Source organism: Pinus tabuliformis, chromosome 9 (genome assembly GCF_031772625.1).
Source record: "Pinus tabuliformis cultivar Carrire ecotype Pingquan chromosome 9, CPIR1, whole genome shotgun sequence".
In the NCBI taxonomy this organism is placed as follows: Eukaryota; Viridiplantae; Streptophyta; class Pinopsida; order Pinales; family Pinaceae; genus Pinus; species Pinus tabuliformis.
The window spans coordinates 1025447239-1025471368 of record NC_142307.1 but is presented as its reverse complement, the minus strand read 5'-3'; the positions used below and the strand labels follow the sequence as shown (position 1 = coordinate 1025471368).

The 24130-nt window shown below is 39.3% G+C and overlaps 1 protein-coding gene across 2 annotated transcripts in view; it reads right to left on the bottom strand.

Annotated features, from left to right (window-relative positions):
- LOC149152198 (smr (Small MutS Related) domain-containing protein) overlaps window positions 1–24130 on the bottom strand; it is a 254098-nt gene that overhangs the window by 57007 nt on the left and 172961 nt on the right. For both annotated transcript variants that reach the window (XM_089442988.1, XM_089442987.1), the window contains exons 8-9: window positions 11407–11492; window positions 11208–11264 (exon numbers count right to left, since the gene is read on the bottom strand). In XM_089442988.1, the coding sequence (XP_089299114.1) occupies window positions 11208–11264; window positions 11407–11492 (143 nt within the window). The remainder of the gene's footprint in view (window positions 1–11207; window positions 11265–11406; window positions 11493–24130) is intronic.

Sequence of the window (24130 nt, the reverse complement as noted above, 5' to 3'; positions counted from 1 at the left end):
GCATTAACTCCCCAAATAATTCGATTTTCAAAGTCACTAGTTGCATTAATGTCAAAAAGAATGATTTCCTTAAGTGGACCATGTATTTATGATGCAAGATGCCAAATCATCCTCCAACTTGTCTGTTATGAAACCAGCTCAAGAAAAGATAGAAAAGATAGATCAACGCCTTAGAATTCAGCCTCTTCGAGGGGGCAAGCTCCTTTACATTACATAAATGAACAATTCTTGGATGATTCAAATGACAAAACCTCCTTTCTATATATAGGAGTCTAAGGAATCACAATATAATCCAGCCGACCTAACAATAATAATATAAAGCCACAAAAATAACAATAGAGTGATTCTATGGGGCACAGTAATAACAATATGGGGGCAATAGGGGCACAACAATATTAATAAAGGGTATAACTACAATAGTAATGGGGTAATCACTAGTATTATAGGGACCCAACATGCCCCTCTCCTTCAAAAAAGTGTTGTCCTCAACGCTTGAGTAGTTCTGGATACTTCTGCATAAAATTCTCATCCTCTCATGTGGAATCTTCAGCGGATAAGTTCTTCCACTTGATAAGATACTCTGAAATTGATCGATTTCGTAGCTGTCGAGTTCTTGTTTCTGTGACTGCTTCTGGTTCCAATATAATTTTTCCTTCCTCGTCAAGTTCTGGAAATATTGTTTGAACTGGGAGCTTGCCGCCTATAACCTTCTTTAAACATGAAACATGGAGTACTGGGTGCAATCGAGAAGCTGCAGGAAGCTCCAATTTGTATGCCATAGTACCAATCTTTTGCAACACCTTGTACGGACAATAATATTTTGGTGATAATTTATTATCCTTCTTAGCTTGCTTGAGGGACATTTGCTTTTATGGTTGTAGCCGTAAGAATACCCAATCACCTACATCAAAACTTCTTTCACTGCGATGTTGATCTGCCTGTTGTTTCATTCTATTATGTGCCAACATGAGGTTATCCTTTAAGAGTTGGAGGACTTGTTGTTGATGTTCGATGTGATGTTCCACTGCCTGAACCTTAGAATTTTCTCTTAAATATGATGTGATGGATAGTGGTTGATACCCATAAAGTGCCATAAATGGGGTCATTTTTGTTGCTGTATGGAAGGAAGTGTTATACCACCATTCAGCCAGAGGCAACCATTTGACCCATTGTGTCTGTTTATCAGATACAAAGCAACGAAGATATCCTTCCAAACATTTGTTTACTATCTCAGTTTGCCCATCAGATTGAGGATGATAAGATGAGCTATGAGCTAACTGAGTACCAAGACAAGAAAATAATTATGTCCAAAAATTTCTAGTGAAAATGGGATCTCTATCACTTACAATAATCTTTGGGTTTCCATGTAGCTTTTGAATTGTTTCCATAAATGCAGTAGAAACTGTATTGGCTTTAAATGGATGTGATAATGCACAAAAGTGTGCATACTTGGTAAGTCTGTCAACTACCACCATGATGACACTCTTTGCCTCAGACTTGGGTAAACCTGTGATAAAATCCATTGAAACCTCCTCCCAACGTTGGCTTGGAATAGATAAAGGTTGTAATAGACCCGGTGTCTTAATTGTTTCAACTTTATTTTGTTGGCAAACCAAACATTCCGCCAAACTTTTGAATATCTGATTTAAGGCCATCCCAAAAAAATTCCTTCTTAACCCTGTGGTAAGTTTTTAAAAATCCTGAATGCCCTCCTAAGGGAGAAGTGTGCAATTCCATAAGAATCTTTTGTTTTAGCTGGGAATTCTTACAGAGGTATAAGCGATCTTTGTACCATAACGAATCATTTTTCCAGCTAAATGTATCAGACGTACTGGAATCTTGTTGTAACTTTCGAATAAGTGCCCACACTTCTTCGTCATTCTTCCATTCCTCCTTTGCTTCGTTTATCCAATCTGATTGGATAATAGAAATGGCGCACAAAAATGCTTCCACATCCATATCCTTTCTTGAGAGTGCATCTGCCACCACATTTTGCTTCCCTTTTTTGTAGATGATTTCAAAGTCATAACCCAACATCTTTGTGACCCACTTTTGTTGCTCTTCAGAGGATAATCTTTGTTCTAGAAAGCATTTAAGGCTATCATGATCCGTTTTTACCTTGAAGTGTCTTCCCATTAGGTAGGGTCGCCATTTCTTAAGTGCATGGAGTATTGCCAACATTTCCTTCTCATAAATAGCTTTGCTTAAAAACTTTCCCTTGATTGGACGACTTTCAAAAGCAATGGGTCTTTCATCTTGCATTAGAACAGCACCAATTCCATTTCCTGAAGCATCACATTCCACAATAAAGGTTTTTGTGAAGTCCGGTGTAGCTAAGACCAGTGCTTGGCACATTGCCTCTTTAAGATGTTCAAAGGCCTTTGTTGCTTCTGGAGTCCATGAAAATGCATCTTTCTTCAATAATGTTGTTAGAGGTGCTGCTATTCTCCCATAATTCTTAACAAACTTGCGATAATACCCTGTCAACCCGAGAAATCCTCGCAGATGCTTTATGGATGTGGGGATTTTCCATTCCTTAATGGCTATAAATTTGCTAGGGTCTACCTTAACTCCTTCATGAGATAAAATATGACCTAGATATTCCACCTCCTAGACTCCAAAGAAACATTTGGATCTTTTAGCATATAATTGTTTCTCCTCCAATAGTTGTAGCACCCTGTCAACATGTTCAACATGATCCTTCCAAGACTTGTTGTAGATTAGTATATCATCAAAAAATATTAACACAAATTTTCTAAGGAATGGTTTGAAAATTGAATTCATCAAACCTTGAAATGTTGAAGGTGCATTGGTAAGGCCAAAAGGCATGACCAAAAATTCATAATGACCCTCATGAGTTCTAAATGTTGTTTTCGGAATGTCTTCAGTCTTCACTATGATTTGATGATATCCTGAACGAAGATCCAACTTGGTGAAGTAAATTGATCCATGCAATTCATCCAGTTATTCATCAATGACAGGAATGGGGAACTTATCTTTAATAGTGAGCTTGTTGAGCTCCCTATAATCCAGACACATGCGCCATGATCCATCCTTCTTGTGCACCAATACTACTAGAGCAGAGAAAGAACTTTGACTCGGTTGAATTATACCAGCCTCTAGCATTTCTGCAACCATACGTTCAATTTCACTCTTTTGGACATAGGGATATCTGTACGGCCTGATGTTTGGAGGAACACTTCCTGGAATCAAATGAATAGCATGATCATGATCACGCATAGGTGGGAGACCTTTGGGAGTCTCAAATACTTTGGAATGATTGTCCAGGACTTTTTGGAGATCTGGAGAAATAGATGATTCTGATGTGGAAACATCTAGCGAACATAATTGCGCAATTACACCTCTTTGCTCCTTTTTTAGAAGCTTTGTCATACCATTAAAGCTGATTATCTTTCCTGGTTTCCCTGCAATAACCTTTAATTCAACTTCCTTTCCTTCCATAGAAAATTTGACGAAAAATTCTTGAAAATTAAAAGCTATTGTACCCAAGGATTGTAGCCATTGGACTCCTAGTACAACATCAGCACCTCCCATTGGAATGGAAAGCATTCGGCTAGTCAATACATATTCTCCCATGGATAGCTTGATATTATGGCACTTTCCAGAACAATTTATTGTTCCTCCATTTGCAATCATCACTTGACACTGGTGTTGGATATAGGAAGCAATTCAATTCTTTTGCTACCTTACAATGAATAAAATTGTGGATGCTTCCTGAATCAATCAACACTATTACCTTTTTCTTCTTGATTTGTCCTTCTATCTTGATGGTTTGAGGAGTGGTAATTCCCGCCAATGCATTACAAGATATGGTCGGATTTATTTGTTCTTCATCTAGGCTTTGTTCCTGAAGTATATCCTCTTCTTTTGACCTTTCTTGCTCCTTTTCTTCTTCCTCTTCACAATCTATGTAGAATAATTTCTTCTCAGCACACTTATGACCTTTAGTGTATTTGCTATCACAACTGTAACAAAGCCCTTTTGCTCTTTTTTCTTCCAATTGTTGTGGTGTCAACCTTATAGGTTGTGGAAGACTAGGGGCAACAACACTTCCGTCTTTATAGTTGTGAGTGGCATGCTTCCTGGTTGCCATAATTTTGCTTTCCATTTTTCCTGCTAACCTGAATGCCTTCTCTAATGAATCAGGTTCCTAAAGGCGAACATCATGTTGGATATTATCCTTTAAAGACCCTATGAACACATCAATCCTATGCTCCTCTAGAATATCTTTTACCCTTATGTTCAATTTTTGGAACTCCTCAATGTGCTCCATTATTGAACCCTTTTGTTTGAGACTTATCAATTGGCTAAAAAAAGTGTTTCTTTTTGTATCCTCATAATGTGTTATCAATTCTTCCGTAAAAATTGTCCAAGTGATAAATTGTTTACGACAGCAAAGCCATTGATACCATACAAACTGATTTGGTTCCAAATATAAAGTTGCCATACGTACCTTCTGTGTGTTTTGCACATTATTGAGATCGAAGAATTGCTCCATCTGTAATATCCATGTGGCGGGATTCTTGCCATCAAACTTCCTCATATTGATTTTTGGAATATGGTGAGTCTTCGATCCAACATTAGAGTCTATAGAGTCATGATTAACATTTCTTTTGTTCTCATCATGAGTTTCCTTTAGTACCCGTTCACCCTTAGTGACCATTTCTTGTAGCAACTTATTCATATTTATCTTCAATTCTTCCATCTTATCATCCATGCCATCAATTTTAGCTTCTATGCCTTTCTTTAAACAATCCATCTTAGCTTCTACACCTTTCTTTAAACCATCCATCTTAGCTTCTACATCTTTCCTTAAACCATCCATCTTAGATTCTGTTGCTCTTTGTGCAAGTGACACTTGTTGCACTTGTTCTTGTTTTGATATATCATATAGCATTTCTTCTTCTTCATGAGTCATGCTAGAGCTTTCAGGTTCCTTACTAGGTGTTTGCATTTTCTTTCCTCGGGGCATCAGTTACCGATAATAATGCTCTATTATGCCCTTTGAATTCCTTCAAAATAAATTTTCAAACCAAACTTAAGCAAAAATTTAAGAAAATCTACACACCTTTTTTCACTTTGTAGGAACTCGATATTGCCTCGATGTATCTCTATACTTTCCGATCATCTAATTCTGAATTTGTGACCTGTAATAGCCCTTTGTGTCCTCTTTCCAATGCCACAAGTCTGACCCAAACTGGATTCTCCAAGGAAGAGTTATGCGAAATCTCCCACAGTGACTTGATTATAGACTAGTTCAGTAGAGCGAATTTGTACGACATGCCACGAGTCACTGTTTCGACCTTTGGATCTGAAAAATGCATACAAGAAACTACAGTCCGTCCTCTTTCTGTACCTTCTTACGAAATTTCAATCTGATCCCCAGAGAGAAAGTTATGACGATTTTCCCCAGGTCACCTATTTGGAATGTAATTCAGGAGTCTGCAAAAAGACCAACTTCCTCAGATCATATCTCCGCAAATATAGCGCGAAAAGCTCTGAAATTTGGACCCGAGGTTCAGCGCGATTTCTTCTCAAATGGGTTTTTTTTGCAACTTCTGAAACGTCGCAGAAAAAAAGTTATAGCGAAAATTCCACGATGACATGTTTGGAGTAGCGAAACCCTAGAATCCAAAGCTCTGATACCAAATGTTATGAAACCAGCTCAAGAAAAGATAGAAAAGATAGATCAACGCCTTAAAATTCAACCTCTTCGAGGGGGCAACCTCCTTTACATTACATAAATGAACAATTCTTGGATGATTCAAATGACAAAACCTCCTTTCTATATATAGGAGTCTAAGGAGTCACAATATAATACAGCCGACCTAACAATAATAATATAAAGCCACAAAAATAACAATAGAGGGATTCTATGGGGCACAATAATAACAATATGGGGGCAATAGGGGCACAACAATATTAATAAGAGGTATAACTACAATAGTAATGGGGTAATCACTAGTATTATAAGGACCCAACATTGTCCTTTGACTCATTCCTTTGACTTGAGATAATTTCCATGTCATCTCCATGTCATTTTGTCACATGGACTTATTTATTTCTCTCCTTTTAATCTATTTCTGATTTCATTTATAGTCAGATTTCCCACTAAACTTAGAAAAAGTGGGTTTTGCAGGTCTAGAATACATTTTTAACCCCTCAAAATGTGTCATAGTAAAAATTTGAGAGTGAAAGGTGTAATTTTTATTACTCATACCCCATACAACTTCTCTAGACATCACTTACTACATTTCATATACAAAATTTATTCCAATTTCTGCCCTGCAGGAAATTTTAAAAATTAAAAAATGACTCCCTAGACCTAACCAAATTCCACGAAATTTTACAAGTGATCTAGTATGGTAATATACAATGACTCTAAACACTAGGACTCACCCAAGGCCTCGCCTTCAAGCCATACTCCAGCTTTGGGAGTATGCTTGGAGGAAAAAACTCAACTAATTATTAAATTATTGGAGGAAAATGATAATTAACCAAGTGAAAAAAAACCTCCAAGTAGACTCACTTGATGACAAAGTCCCAAGTTACCTAGGCTTGTTACATGACTCAAACTCATCATACTAACATCACTTTCTTGTGGAATTTGGGTAAAATAGAAGAAGATGAGAAAAAGTAGAGTTGAAAAACTCTAGTGATATGATGATCTTTGATGGTACAAACAGCGTTTGGTACATCCTTGGGCATGGAGTCTTCACAAAAATCTTCAAGTGCCACTCCAGTGGTCAACAGCTCCCACCCTTTCTCTCTCCTAATTCGCATTCCCTCCTCTCTCTCTCCTCCAAGAGTGTGAGTTCCCTTCTTGGGCCAAATTTCTCTCTCTTGTGGGTCTCACATTCCACTAGAGCTGCAATTTTCCTTTTTCCTCCTAAGCCCCAATGTTGGAATTGCTTCCTCTTCCAAAAATCGTCTCTAATGTGGAAAATCAAAATTGGGGGTTTTACAATATATTGTAGGCCACAATGAGAGGGAAAAAATAAAAGATGGAACAGAAGGAGGTTGCTTGTTCAAAAAAAGCACCATCGAAAAAAATGCCATTGATTGACCCTCTACAAATTCCCAAAATTGGAGGGCCTACTCGTGCAATAATAAACTATTATTAGGTGACTGTTTAAGAGAGGAAAACTGCTGTAAGTATGTTAGATAACAGCTATAAGCAACTCCCAATCTGCTCAGAGCCCCACACGCACAGTTCAAGCACTCACTAAATAATAGCAAAAGGGGGTCGACCTCTTCATAAATAAACAATGACTCTTGCAAACACCTTGAATACAATTAATAACACAGGAGATATCAATCTCACTAAAGATAGCTAAACTGACTCCAACAATAAGAATTCTAAAATCAGCTAAGTTGTTCAATAATAAATTGTTATCTCACATGCAAACTAGTCAATGAGGTTGACATGCTCAAAAATAGAGATTTCCCAAACTTCCAATCCTCCAAACTTAGTAAAGAGGAATTGGGAAACTACCCAAATTAGGCTAGGCACCTCCTTTTCCAAAAATTAAATTCACCCACTGGACATAGAGCTGGAGTCAAGAAAAACCAATTTTAGCGAGAACTGACAAATATATAGAGGATGACCTACAGATCCCTTGATGAGAGAAGCTTGGAATAGCTGCCATGTGTCAGACTAAGAAACTTCCACTTGCTCAGCTCAGACCAGTTCTCGGCTGCTCACTGGAACCAAGAGTAAGATACCCACACCTGCCAAAAGTAACACTACTAAATATGGACATGCCAAAAATAGCAATCAAACTACTAAAAATTAAGGAAGATGAAAAATGAAGGGAACTACTATAAGATCACTACCAAATATAGCATACCTAAAAATGGGCACTGTTGAAAAATAGCAGCATCTCATATGTTGATGTCAATGAAAAAAATCTCATCAGACTCATTTTTCTGTAACGAATCCAACTATATGCTCAGAATCATCATACATGCCCTTAGACCCTATCTGTTAAAAATAACAGTGTCTCACACGTTGCTCAAGAAAATCTCATTGGCATCATAAGCTCACAAGGATCCAAAATATGTGACCACCTCTAACATACAGAACCCAGAACTCTAACTCCTATAAGATAGAAAAGCTGCTAAAAAAATTAAAATAACAATTTTCCCCAAAATTGGTGAACATGCCTCTGAAATGGACCCTAAACACTGTAAAACTTGATAAAACCATCACTCAATACCATCCTGATGAATGCTAGCTGGCTCTTAGCCCTCCAGTTGCATAAGCAAAGCTAAGAGTTAACACCCTTATATAATGAAGTTCACTATATACTTACATATTTCTCATACACATCTCCCTCTCATATTTACAAAAATAGGAACAGCATTGCAAACAAACCCTCAAAAGCTAAAGCTGGGTTGGATGGAGGAACCTGGATTATTTCAGTAATCGAAAATAGACACACTACAGAATATAATAATGACCCATGGATCTAAACCTCCATATTTTTAGTGTTTTATCTCAAATTTTGTATAATGATGGAATTTCACAATTTACTGAATGAATGATTAATGTACTGCTTTGGATCACTTTTGTTTTTTCTGGAAAAGTTGAACAAAAGCAAACTTCAACTTTTTGTGATGATGGATTGGACATTGGAAAAGGTCTTAACAACACTTATGAATGCCATGGGCATTTGACTATGTATTTTTGTTAAATTAATAAAAATATAGATTTTTTCCTTGGAAAGAATATATATATATATATATATATATATATATATATATTGTCAATTGAGTTTAGCCTGGGTGGTTGAGCGGAATAGTTATCCTCCCAACTCAATTTCAAGTCTCGTAAGTTGACATGTTTATGCTCTAGAATAGAGTAGTCTATACTGAGGGTTGGCCTAGTACAACAACCTCTCTCTTGCCTTCGCGCTAAGAGAGAGGCTGCCTTTCTTCCCCGGGTGGTACCCAATGACCACAAATTTAGCCCCAATGGTTAGCACAAGTGGACTAGAGCCAGATTTGAAGTTTTTGATATTGTTGCTAGTTATTGCTGATCATAGGTTCGACACTCTTTGATTCCCTTGGGGCGAGGCACTGTAATTAGGGCCGACAGTTTACCGGGTTTACCATCCACAAAATGTGGGGAAGCTTACTTCCCTCTCAACCCAAAGGCAAGAGAGAGATTTTCGGTACTAGGCCAGCTCTTAGTATAGACTCACTTAAGAGCGCAATAAAGTTACTCTATTCTAGAGAGTCAACATGTCAACTTACAAAACTTGAACTTGGGTGGGGAGGATAACAACTATTCTGCCCAACCACCCTAGCTAAACTCGATTGACAAATATATATATATATATATATATATATATATATATTTGGTAGTAATTGTAGTGAATGTAATTACTAAGTTACATAGATATTAGAAATACATGATTAATACATAAATATTAGAAATACACAATTAATAAACATAAAAAATATATGATATCAACAAGCTTAGTTTATACTTTTATACTATATAACATATCACTAATAAGAGATAAAAATAAATAATTCACCAACTATGATATCTGTTGGAACTTGGGCACATGCATCTAGCATCATCAAGTGTGAATACCTTTCTTCAAGAAAAGGGCAAAGCCATCGTCGAGCACACAAAGGCTTAGAGCATCATTAACAAGCAGCATAGTTATTAGAACCGGAATGGTCATTGAACCGGTACACCCCCCAGACCGGGAATCAGTCAGAACCGTACAGAAACCAGTAAAAAAACCTGACCAAATAACCGGTCAACCAAAAACACATAAAATATTCAAATTTTAAAGGAAAACATATATATTCATGTGCATCCATATGAATCCAAACCATTTATACACAAATAACCAAAATTTCTCATTTATATAGCATGTAAAGGTGCACATAACCAAAATAGCACTGAGTACAATCCATCTCTAAACCGAAAATAAATCAGCAAACAAGCTCCACATGGCCTCTAGGCTCTAGCATCCAAAAAAAATTATGCTACAACAAATGCCTACATATCATCAAAATCATTGCCTATATTGGGATCTTTGTCACCAATATCACCCTCTAAGCATTAAAATAAGATAGAAAAATCATAGCATGTCAAGTCAAGATTTTGTTTGAGTGATGGGTATGTTTTTTAGTAGGCTCATGATAGAAGAGTTCAACAACCAATGCCACTAAAATCAAGGTACATAGAGGGCTTGGTGCTCTTGATTAAATACTAGTTCCATACCCTCGTAACATGAGAAAATCCAATGTAGTGTTGCAATCCCCCCAATCCTGAAACCCTGGAAAATCGTTAAGTTAACTGGATTTTGAGTGAGATCTAAAATATTATTTTCTCCATATCAAATCCAATGAGGTCAAAACCACTCTCAAACACCTTGAGCCATTTCATGGTCCTACTTGTTGCGTTCTACGTGGCTTTATCATATCGAACCAGACAAAAACAGTGCAAGTCATTGGTTTGAACCAGTTTTTTCCCAAAAACGATCGAACCAATCTGAACGGGCCAGTCTAGTTCAATCCTTATAACACTGACAAGCAGAAACGAAAAATAGCATCGTCAATGCAAACTCACAAAGAACTATCAACAAGACCAACACAACTCTGGGTGAAGGGAAAACCCACCATGATTCATCAAGTTGGCATATACTACTACAAGCAAAGGAAAAACTATGGTCAAGTAGGCAAGGATGCAAAGCAGCATTGTGCACACACATGTTGCTTCGAGCAAATGTAAAAACCATTGACAAGTAGGAAAAGGCACAAACCATCACAAAGTAACACTTCATCAAATGTCATGATCAAGAAACTTCAAGCACAAACCACAAAAGAGCATCTTGTAGACAACCTACTCAATGAATTGAAAATTAGCTCACCCAAGATGGCAAACTTAATCAACATTCAATATTCATTGAACCTTGAACTTCATTCGAAAAAATGAGTAAAACTATTACCTATGTTTGAACATGAATTATTCAAGCATGGTCATAGAAACTCCACATATACTAGCACAAGAATATTACAACTAGAGAAATTAAATGATCCACATCATAGTGATACAACTAATATCAAGTGAATCTTATAAAAATATGTTTCCAATTACTTTACCTTCATTGACTTGTTTCAAGCTAATGTGTATTAAAAATATAGGTAGGCAAACATTATACCTCCCCTGATAGATATCCCGCACGAGCACGCTCGCCCTTTGAATATGCTTCCGCAGCCTGCACACAGTCATGAAAATGGAGTTTCTAAAACATGGTACAATCTATCAATAAAATGATTGGATTAAGACAACAAGACTATCACAATTATGCTTAATTTATTCTAGATAATGCAAAGAATATGTTTTACAAAAGATCTAACCTCCTGATAGTAGGACTTCATAGTGCCCCAATGTTGGCTTGCAATCTTTCGAAGATTGTTATACTCATCTTCTTCCACTTGAACTCCTACAAGAACAATAAAAGGATACTATAAATGGTGATGTTTTTATTTGATCCATCAAAGCACCAACATTATTTTGACTCTTATTGGATCCTTGCTTTAAGGAAAGAATATAGATATGTTATGACAATACATATATGAGACAATTATAAAGAGGCATTTTGTTGTAAATATAATGACGTAAAATAATAAAAACAACAATTATTGAATCATAATTCAAATATTGATTAAAATGTTCAAGGATATGAATTTAAAATGATAAAGAAAAGCTTCAAACTTTTCATTTTTTTCATGATGCTTTCTAGAGATTTTAAATTTTTAAATGCACTTGATTTTCTTATCCATTAATTTCAAGGAAAAAAGAATAGAGTTATTAAAGATGATCTAGCGTTTTTTATATAGATGGTCATCACTACACACTACATATTATAGATCAAACCTTGGAAAATATAGTACATATTATAGATACTAGATATAAGGATATTGAGAAAAATATTATAAATGCATTTTTTAGTTGCAATATTAATACAACTTTTTCATAGATTTCTTGCCATTCCCAACTAATGATTACAAAACAACTAATTGTCAATGTATCTTAGATATAAATGTTTTCTTCAATTCTATTAATACATCTTTTTAACTTGTTGAGAATTTCACCCAGATGCGGGTGAGAGACAAGTCGGCACCCTTGTGCTAGCCAGAGAGAGTAGCATGGGGCTCTCAACTCGCGACGGAGAGCCAGAAATGCCAAGCTTCTACACTAGCCACCTCCCACAAGCATTTATGGAAGGGCCCCTGGTTTATGGTGTTTTATGCTATTTATGGTTTGTCTTTGGTTCCTATTACCCACCACTAGTGGGTGACCCCTACAGGAGGATTTTTCTCCTAAAATTGTCTTCAACTGGAAGCCAGCAGCCACCTGATAGCTCGATGTGCTACCACTCTCTGCCACCTAAGCCAAATGTTTTGTACCCTCGCTAATCTTTTATGATCGTATGTTTGAAGGTGGGTCTTCCAAGCCTAAAGGTATGATTTTTCCACAAGGTGTAGCCTCCCCTTCGCCTTGCCCACAGCTTGGGTCGGACCTAGAATGATGTCCCGAAGCTTGATGTAGCTAGAAAGAAAGATAAAAGCATAATATGGCCACATACAACAGGAAATGTACCACAAAATGCAAAAGATGACCGGGACATTAAAATTTAGCACATGGACAAAAGCCAAACATGAGTTCTACAGCTTATCATTATGGCCATCAACCTTGTTCCTAGGGCCCCCATGAGTGCCCCTTGAATCTTCAAGGAACCCATGATTGTCCCAACCCCTAGTGGGTGATGAACTACCCCACTTTAAGGGGGAAATCACTGCTACATCTTACACATCATGCTCTCAACCCCTTTGAGCCTCAAGCAGTAAAATAAGGAAAAATCAATAAAAGGCAAAAGGCAAATGAAGAACGGTGGAAAAACAAAGGTCGGAGTAACTCATGTACCACGATTGCTCCCTCCTACATTCATATACCCAAGATATGAGCCTCCTGCATCATAGCTACCCTTGCACTAAGGCATGTGGCTTGGAGCCTTCACTTTTGCCCCCACTTCGTTCCATCACTATTTCACATGACACTTGCCATTTGATGGATGTACCATGGTCCTGCCACTCCCTTAGAGATTGAAACCACCTAATAGGGTCCTCCATTAACCTCCCTTGTCAAGGAAGGAAACATTTGGGCATGTCTAAAGCCCCAATTTAGAAGGGAAAGCCACTATTAAGTGTCTTTGTCTATCCTTGATTAGCAAGCTTATTTACTCAATTGCAATAATGAATTATTGTATTGGAAGGCAACGAGACGCATTGGATCTTATACAAGATTGCAGGTGGGTTTTCATCTTGGACTCGGTGTTAAATTTAGTTAACAATAGTATGTTCTATGCTTAGCACAATTAGTTCAATTTACTTTAAGCAGCCCAACGACAATTTTCCAAATTAGTTTCCAATAGCAATCACATTAACCATAAATCACATTGACAGTAATTGTAGAGAGAACATAAAATAAAATGGAGAAGACAAGACAAGGCAAGAGGACACCAGATTTGGCGAATGTCAAGTAAAAACCCTAATGCGGGGAAAACCCTTTGATCAATTCTTCTTATTAGTATATCAAATGTTTAGCAGACAGAGAGAGAGAGAGAGTACAAAAACTCAAAATTAACTTGCCAAATCACAGTCAAAACAACACAATCAAATCTACAGTCAAACTCAGTCCTAAACAAAAAGTCAAAATGGCCAATGCAACAGTAAAACTCCTCCTTTGAAACTTAGTCAAAGGCAGTCAAACTCGACCTCCAACAACAGTCAAAGTTGGGCCAAAACAGTAACAAAATCTATGGTCAAACTTGTTCAACTTGAGTTCAACCCTGCAGTCAACGTGGGTCAATGTCATCCTTTTGCCTCGGTTTTTGTGCCCAAAAATGCGGCCCGCTTAAACAGAAAATCACCTTGAAAATCAAAGTCAAAGGATGCCCAAAAAGTCAAAGACAACGTTGGTTAACATTGGTCAAACTGCCAAAAACTCTGAAATTTCGGCCCTATAATTTTGTCCAAAAATTCAACCTACTTTGCCGCAAGTGTGACAGAGAGAGAATTCCCAATAGTTGTACGAACCAATGAGAGGAGAGAGAAGAATGTGTGAGTGATGATGATGCCAAATGAGGTCAGAGGTCAGTTATATTTATACAAGTCGATGAGGGTGAAGTGACACGTCCATTGGGCTTCATGAACCTACATGATGGTGTGGCCGACCTGGACAATTTGCACATGTCTGGGCATAAATTCAAAAACACACTTCTGCTTGTCCAAATTAGATGATCTTTATATAAATTTTGGTCCTCTCAAATGAGTTGTCCATCAAATGCAATTGTCCCGAGGTGGAATTTGGCCCTAGTTGCCAATTTTAAGACTCCCTCTCAACTAGGGAGAATTGCACCTAACAATCCATCCATCATCATCGATCATCATGCCATCCTATTGTCATGAACCATCTCTGAATCTCATCTCAGCTCTACCCTACTGAACATCGATATGTATAATGAAGAAGAATCGATCGAGAGTGAGTCACAAGACCTTACCACTCTCCACTGACAAAAGTCAGTCCAAAGGTAGAACCTCAATCAAACTTGATCCCAGATCAAGTTGTTGAACACCATGCATCCTATACATAGGGAGTACGACAATACACGATGCGTCCATCTGTAGTGTTATGGTCCCTATCCACTTTTCCCAACTCATTGGCTAGATGAGAGGTACTTCCCATGAGTCTCGGACTACATGGGTAGGATGTATGTTGGGGCATCAACAGAGAAGGTGAACCACTCATCCTGCTCATATGCCATAGGAGAAGGTGAACCACTCACCCTATACACGTGTCATCAATCGTAGGGGAAGATGAACCACTCACCCTACACACATGTCAACCAACATGGGGTATCACAGGGGAAAGTGAACCACTCACCCTATACACAGTGCACCAATAGGGGAAGGTGAACCACTTACCCTATACATAGCACACCAATAGGGGAAGGTGAACCACTCACCCTATACACAGCGCACCAATAGGGGAAGGTGAACCCCTTACCCTATGGTCGCTCATAGCTCCAAGAAGTACCCCAAGACCCAAGAGCTCCCAGAGCTCAATATTCAACTCAAGCGAGACCCTCATGGGAGAGTCTTTCCACAACTCCAAGTCTCTCTCGGAAGGCTAAGAATTTGACCTTCCCTGAAGGCTTCGTGAGGATGTCTGTTACCTTCTCATTAGTCCTGATATGTTGGAGCTTTATTTCTCCCCGTTGTACCATATCCTTGATAAAGTGGTACCTGATATCAATGTGCTTAGAGCGGTCATGTAACACGAGATTTTTTGAAAGGCGAATCCCACTCTGGTTTTCGCAGAAGATCATAGTGGTATCCAACACGTGCTCAAATAGCTCATTGAAGAGCTTCCTCAACCAAACAGTTTCACAACAGGCCATACTAGCTGCAATGTATTCGGCCTCGGCAGTGCTAAAAGCAACTAATTTCTGCGTCCTGCTCATCCACAAAATCGAAGCAGACCCTAACGAGAAGCAACATCCTGACGTGCTCTTTTGATCCACCAAATTGCCAACCCAGTCAGCATCAGTATTTCCATGTAGCCTCAATTCCCGAAAGTGTATCACAATCCATAGTTGATTGTGCCACGGAGATACCTCAAGAGATTCTTGGCAGCAATCCAATGTATGTGATGAGGCTCGACCATAAATTGACTCAACGTATTCACAGTGAAGCATATGTCTGGACAGGGAGTTTACCAAGAACATCATGAACCCGACGAGTTGTCTATATTCAGAAGGGTTTGCTAATTCTTGCCCAACAGCACTACCACATAGCTTCGTGAAGTTGAGTTCCATCGGAGTAGACACATATTTGTAATCCACCATCCCACATCTCTTGAGCAGCTTCACAGTGTATTTTGCTTGAGAAAGGAAAATCTCATCTGGCTTTTGCTAGACCTCTAGGCCTAGGAAGTAGTGCATCAATCCTAGGTCCTTCAGCTCGAACTCAGAAGCCGACTCCTGCTTGCATTGATATATGAGAGGATTTGCACCCGTCAGAAAGAGATCATCTACATAAAGGACCAAAATGAGAGGCACGTCCTTTTGAACCTTGAAGTATAGGTTAGGATCAACATCACTTCTCATAAATCCCAGCTTCATAAGTTAGTTGTCAATCCTCTCATACCAAGGCCTAGAGGCTTGCTTCAACCCATAGAGGGCTTTCTTCAACCTGCATACATGTGTCCTATGATCTTGTACTTAAACCCCTGAGGTTGTTCCAAGTAGACTTCCTCCTTAAGCAATCCATGCAAGAAAGCAGTCTTAACGCCCATTTGATGTAGGCTCCATCCTTTAGTGGCAGCAAGAGCAATAATGGATTGGATAGTGGTATATCGCACAACCAATGCATATATCTCATCATACTCCACTCCTTCCTTTTGAGAGAAGCCTCGAGCAACGAACCTGGCCTTGTATTTCTCAGCACTCCCATTTGCTCCATGTTTGATTTCGTATAGCCATTTAGAGGTGACTACAGACTTGCCCTTCGGTCTAGGCACCACATCCCAGACATCATTTTTCATGATAGATTCATACTCTTCATTCATTGCATCCTTCCAGACTTGATGCTTTACGACTTCTTCAAATGTACATGGCTAAGTTTGAAAAATAGTACTCATAGCAACTAAGTACACTTGATACTTGTTTTGGCTTCTTACTTTCACTGAATGTCCCTCTTCGAGCAATATGCCTTTCAGCATCTTCGAGAGTATCTTTGAGCCACAAAGGTCTTTTCCTTGAGGTAGAGGGATCGCCAGGAGGTGGATCAATAGGATCCATCGGACCTTCAACGTTGGTCATAGGCTCATCTTTCGGAGGTTAATCCTGTTTTTCTGCAACATCATCATTATCCTTTCTTGGAATGGGGAGATCACTGGTTTTCCCAAGGGCAAGGCAATATCTTCATCGAAGGTGACATCATGGCTTATTTCCACGTCTCTTTGACTAGGAATATAGATTTTATATGCCTTTGCATTTTCACTGTAGCCAACAAATATACCTTTCTTCCCGGATGCTTCCAACTTGTTTCTTTTCTCTTTAGACACATGAAAATATAAGAGACAATCAAAAATTCTAAAATGAGAGACATCGGGTTTCTTACTATTGAAAACTCTTTGGGCGTCTTGAAATCCAATGCTTGATGCAAGCTCCTATTTTGAACATACATGACAGTGTTAGCACCTTCTCCCCATAAAAACTTTGGTAGACCTTAATCATGGAGCATGGCACGGGTGGCTTCCATACTTGTTCGATTCTTGCTTTCAGCAACTCCATTTTGCTCAAGAGTGTATGGAACAATTGTCTCCCTCTTAATGTCGGCCTCTCTACAAAAGTCATTGAATTCATTTGATTCATACACAGTTCCATTGTTGGTCATCAATATTTTTATCTTCTTCCCTGTTTGATTTTCCACAAAGGCTTTGAAAGAACAAAACCATTTGAACACTTCATCCTTCTTCTTCAATAAATAAATCCATGTTTTGCAAAATAAGTCATCCACAAAAATTGCATAGTATAAGTATCCTCCCAATGATGTTACGGGCAACATACCAGATAGGTCAGAATGGACCAATTGAAGAATATTGGTAGTTTGGCGTTCACTTGAAGGGAATGGTACCCTTGTAACTTTCCCAGTTGCACAACCTTGACAAACTCCTTCATGATTCATGTTGAACTCGCGCATACCCATGACCATCTTCCTTACCCCAGGTAAGGCTTTGTAATGAAGGTGGGCAAATCTTCGATGCCATAATTCAGATTGAAGTGAAGTGTCACCAATCAAGGCTCCCAAAGGACTTCCTCCAACTTGATAGAGACTATCAACCCTAAATCCAAGTGTGAATGCATCTTTAGGGTTTCTTTGCCAAATTCGTACCTTGCCATAAATGAATGCTACCTTGAAGCCTTTATCTTCCATCGTAGAAATAGACACCAAGTTCTTCATCACATCAGGCACATACAATACTTGTTGTAGATGAATGGTTTGACCTTGATTTTAAGTGAAGAGTGATAGTACCTATCCCTTTCACGAGGTAGGTGGAATTGTCTCCAAGTATGATCTCCAAATTAGTCTTCATTTTAATCAAATTTGAGAGGGCCTCTTTGTACCTAGTGAAGTGCCTTGAGGCTCCACTATCAATCAACCAATGATCCAAAATATGCGGAGGAGAGGTAGTAGATAGAGCAGAAATAAGATAAACTCCTTTTGTTTTTCTACAACATTACTTTCCTCATACCTAGAATTTCTCGATCTTTTGGGAGGTCAACCACTTCCATATCAGGCCACGGGAGCATTCCTTTCTCCTTTATTATTGAACTTGTTGTTCCTTTGATTGCCATTGCCTTTGAAGGTGTTGTTGCTTTCGTCATCCCTTGGAGAATTCTTCTTGTGAGGACACTCTCTAGCACAGTGACCAAACCTATTACAATTGTAGCACCTTCCTTGCCTTCCTTCTTCGAATCCTTGCCTGAATCCTTGACCCTGTCTCCTTGGACCAGCATTATTTTTCTTCTTTGCATGAACAGAGAAAGTAGTAGGTACATTTCCATTTGAGAGCTTGTCTCTCTCCATCATCTTCGTATCTTCTTGAGTGCATCTAGCCAATAATTCATCGAAGTTAGGAATCCTATCATTGTTGAGAATGGTGGTGTTAAACACATCCCACGCTCTTGAAAGACCCCCACGAGCAATGTGAGTGAGTTCCATGTCAACAAAACTTCTCCAATAGATAAAAGTTCATTCTTGATTTGTGTGATCCTCATGAAGTAGGATTGGATGGACTCCCCTTTATCCATCTTGATGTCCTTCAACTTGTTCTTGAGAAAGAGGATTTGATTTGCACTGGGACAGGATGGTTAGCTCTCCTATGGACAGGATGATTCGCTCTCTTGTGGGACAAGATGATTCACTCTCCTGTGGATAGAATGATTCGCTCTCCTGTGGATAAGATGATTCACTCTCTTGTGGGACAAGATGATTTGCTCTCTTGTGGGACAGGATGATTCACTCTCCTGTGGACAAGATGATTCGCTCTCCTGTGGACAAGATGATTCGCTCTCCTCTGTAGCAGAATGATTAATTCTCCTGTGATGTCTGGATGATGTGTTCTCCATGATGATTGTGTAGCAGGATGATTAATTCTCCTGCGAGGTCTGGATGATGAGTTCTCCATGACAATTGTGGAGCAGGATGATTAATTCTCCTGTGAGGTGTGGATGATGTGTTCTCCATGACAATTATGTAGCAGGATGATTAATTCTCTTGTGAGGTCTGGATGATGTGTTCTCCATGACGATTGTGTAGCAGGATGATTAATTCTCTTGTGAGGTCTGGATGATTAATTAGTTCTCCTGTGAGGTCTGGATGATGTGTTCTCCATGACAATTGTGTAGCAGGATGATTAGTTCTCCTGTGAGGTTTGGATGATGTGTTCTCCATGATGATTGTGTAGCAGGATGATTAGTTCTCCTGTGAGGTTTGGATGATATGTTCTCCATGGCGATTGTGTAGCAAGATGATTAGTTCTCCTATGAGGATAGGATTGATTAAGTTCCGCTGTCGAGACATCCTACCCATGCAGTCTGGGACTCATGGGAAGTACCTCTCATTTGATCAATGAGAAGGGAAATGAGGATAGGGACCATAGTAGTACCGATGGACGCAACGTTGTATCTACCGTACTCCCCATGCTAAGATGACCTTCATTGATCTAGGATCAATGATACTGGTCTGGGACCAGTGGTAGGAGTTGTACCCACTATGACACTGACTTCGGGTCGGTTGAGGATTGGTCTAGAACCAGTGGTACATACTCTGGGACTGACTTCGAGTCAGTAGAGTACTGGTCTGGGACCAGTGGTAGGAGTTGTACCCACTATGACACTGACTTCGGGTCAGTTGAGGACTGGTCTAGGACCAGTGGTACATACTCTGAGACTGACTTCAAGTCAGTAGAGTATTGGTCTGGGACCAGTGGTAGGAGTTGTACCCACTATGACACTGACTTCGGGTCGGTTGAGGACTGGTCTGGGACCAATGGTACCTACTATGACACTGACTTCGAGTCGGTTGAGGACTGGTCTAGGACCAGTGGTACACACTCTGAGACAGACTTCGAGTCAGTGGAGAATGGTATGACACATTCTCGATCAATTCTTCTTCTTCATGGTTCAACAGAGCTAAGTTGAGCAGAGCAGAGCCAGCAGAGCAGAGCTGAGTTGAGCAGAGCAGAGCCAGCAAAGTAGAGCACAGCCAGCAGAGTTGAGCAGAGCAGAGCTGAGCAGAGCAGTGCAGGGCACTGATGGCAGAGATGGTACAGTTGGACATATGGATCAGCGGATGGAGTTCTCCCTAGTTGAGAGGGAGTGTTAAAATTGGCAACTAGGGCCAAACTCCATGTGGGTCATATTGTTTATGGCAGCTGATATTTTTACTGGATCCCTCTCATTGAGAGGTGCAGGATTGATCTAAAAATCATCCGATTCCGATGAGTATTTATGAAGTTATGAATTTATTTATGTTATGGACAAATTGTTAAGTCGGCCAACGACTTATGTAGGCTCAGAAGCCCAACAATCATGTCTATTCAACCTCTACGTTTTAGTATAAATAGAAGAGGACTTCAAGTCATTTCTACACACACTTGGATCTCTTCCTCTCTCTACTTGTCTTTGGGCTTTAGTAGGAGGAGAGATCCTAAGAAAACGCCAGAAAAAGCCGAAAAAGCCGAAACTGTCGGAAAAGCCAAAAAAGATAGAAACGTCAGAACTGCTGGAAAAGCCGGAACTGCCAGAAAATCCGGAACTACCGAAACTGCTGGAACTGCTGGAAAAGCTGGAACCGTCGGAAAAGCCAGAAAAGCTGGAAAAGCCGGAACTGCTGGAAAAGCTGGAAACGCCGGAAAAGCCGAAAATACTAGAAAAGCCGAAAAAGCCAGAAATGTCGGAGATGTCGGAATTGTCGGAAAAGCCGGAACTACCGGGAACTGCCGAAACAAACGGAGCATCTGTCTCCGAAGGAAGGCAGCATGATGTATGAGATCATGGACAGCATAATAAGCAACATGATGATATGAGCATGGGCAGCATAATGATGCATGATGATATGAGCATGGGCAGCATAATGATGAATGAGATCACGAGCATGGGCATCTTGATGATGAATAAGACCATGGAAGATGCAGCATGATGAGCAGCATGAAGATGAGAGTAGCTCAGTCATCAAGGTTCAACACACGTGACAGTACAGCAAGGTGTCACACGGTAATGTGCAGAAAATAGACAAGATGCAGCACTATGATAGGTGAACGAGTCACCTTAGAGAATCCGTTGAAGCAATATGTCTTCAACTGATCTCATGCTAATATCAAAAGTCAAAGTGATTGACTTCTATTGTAAATGTACTATCTCTCTCACTTTCTCTTGTTGAACTTTGAAGAACATAAAAGAAGAATTGATCAAGGGTTTCCCCACATTGTGGGGTTTGTCCCTGGCTAGCGCCACATCTTGTGTCCTCTTGTCTTGGCTTGTCTTCTGCGATTTATATTTATGTTCTATCTACAGTTTACTTTATGCTGATGTGATTGCTAATGTGGAAAAGAAATTGAAATAAATTGCTCTAGCATAGAACATACCTAAAATTAACATCCAAGGACCAGAGGAGGTTGTGTCTTTTCTAGACAGACATGGGAGGACATGTGTCATCTTCTAGCCCTCATTGAAAAAGCATCAACTTGATTATGAGCCACTTGGAGACCCATGAGACCATTGCTTGTGCCCCAGAGCCACTTGGGAGCAACCCACGATGTTTTCCTTGGAGATCAGGGGCCACCTCCTTTGACAATTATTTGTGGAGCCCACTTCTTCACAATGGCACTTGAGGACTGAACTAGGCCCTCCAATGGCCCTTTGCACCATTATTTTATGATTTTGGCTTCATTAGGGTGGCTTATCTTACACATTTGAGCTATTTGGTGGGCTTGTCACCAAAGTTATTGTTATTTTGCACATTAAAATAATTTTAGGGCCTCATTAGGCTAATTAGAGATCTTTTAATGCATTTTGACATTTTTGGAGCTGAAATTTGTTCTCTTGGAGCCATCTTCTCAATCTTGGATTGGATATATCTATTGTTATCTTGTAAGTAAATCTTGTTGAAGATTATTTTTACATGAAAAATGTCTAATGTGTGGAAATTTTGTAACTAGCTTTTTCTTTTGTGCCCTAATTATTGAATATCATTGTAAAAGATGGTTAGATTGCAAATTTGTGCATGTTACTCATTGATAACAAGTAGATGAATGTTCCTAGTGGAGTAAAACTTGTTTTTCTTCCATAAAAGTCCATTGATTTTGGGTGGGTAAATGTTAAAAAGTGCTTGCTAGGGCATCACTTTTTAGCCTCCTTGAAGACAATTTCGGCCAAATTTCGAATCACATAGACTCCATAGCCCAAGGATAAGGCACTAATCCATGCAAATTTGGTGATCACCCCTTTTTCCCTTCTCTTTTTCTCCTCTTTCTAAATTTCGGCCCTAAACCTAGACGGCCTACTAGGGCTTGATGTGAATTGCATTAGAGAGAAGCTTTTGCAAAACCACTTGGACAACCTTCTGCGTTGATGTTTCCTCTAGCTCTCCTCCAAATTTGAGACAATTCCCACAGTCGGATTGTGAGAAAACTCAAACCCTAGCTGCAATCCTAAAAATCACCTTGAACATCTTGGTGAAGGGTCTTCTTGAGGGTCTTTGCACATAAAACTCAAAGGAAGTTAATCATTTTGACCCTTTTCATTGTCCTAGCTTGATCTAGCGTGCACCTAGGAGGTTTTCCTCCCATGATAAAGTCATAAACCCTAGATCTTGTGTGGACCCAATCTAGGTCTCTCAAATAGCAAAAGCCCTCTTGAAGGTATATGATTATCTCACAAAGCTACTTGAGAGGTTCTATATCATATTGAGGGTCTCGACCTTAGGCATACTCATTATTGTTGAACACCCCTAAACCCTAGGTCTAATCCTCATAAACCCTAGATCTTGTCTGGACCCAATCTAGGTCTCTCAAATAGCAAAAGCCCGCTTGAAGGTATATGATTGCCTCACAAAGCTACTTGAGAAGTTCTATATCATATTGAGGGTCTTGACCTTAGGCATACTCATTGTTGTTGAACACCCCTAAACCCTAGGTCTAATCCTTCCACCTTAGGTCTTTCTTAGGGAGCAATTAAGCTTCATTAAAGCAAGTGAGCCTCATATTGAGCCTCTCCTTTGAATGGGCCTTGGAAATCACATTATACCTAGTTGTTGATCCTACCATTATTAGTGATTTCCTCTATGCCAAGACTCCTCCCATTAGTTAAAGTCTGTAAAGAGCAAGGGACACTAACTGAGCTGACCGTAGGTCTTTGTCCCATTGTTGTCATTTGATCTAGTAATTGTCCCTTAGGTACCTCTCCTAGGACCCTCGCTAGTGTAGAAATTGGATAGAAATTGCAACTACTCAAGATATCGAACTGAAAACAAGAGACACAATTCTACTCTACTAATCTGCGGAATAGAAATCACAATTTAGAACAACATGCAACAACCAAAACCACAAGTACACAATGATTTCTAGGGGAACCCAACTGGGAAAAACCCCTCAAGCCTCTTTGCATTAATCAGTTGAATAGAGAAACTATCACAATTGCTTGCTCCAACTCTAAGCATAACCTGCATGCAACCACTATACGCTCAACTAGTATACAACTCATGTTACACTAGCCTTGTCTCCTCCACCTCAGCTGAGCAATTCGAATTCCATGCATTCATGAGCTATTTTGGGTTGATTGATCAATTAATTGACAGATTCAGAGTTAGACTGTTGTCTAACTGCACCACTAACATTCAACTGACTCTATTAATAGTTAGACATCAGTTAACTGAATACAACTGAAAATAATTGAACTAGATTGCTTAAATTTAGCAATAAACACATGCATGACTAAACTCCAAGCCCCTA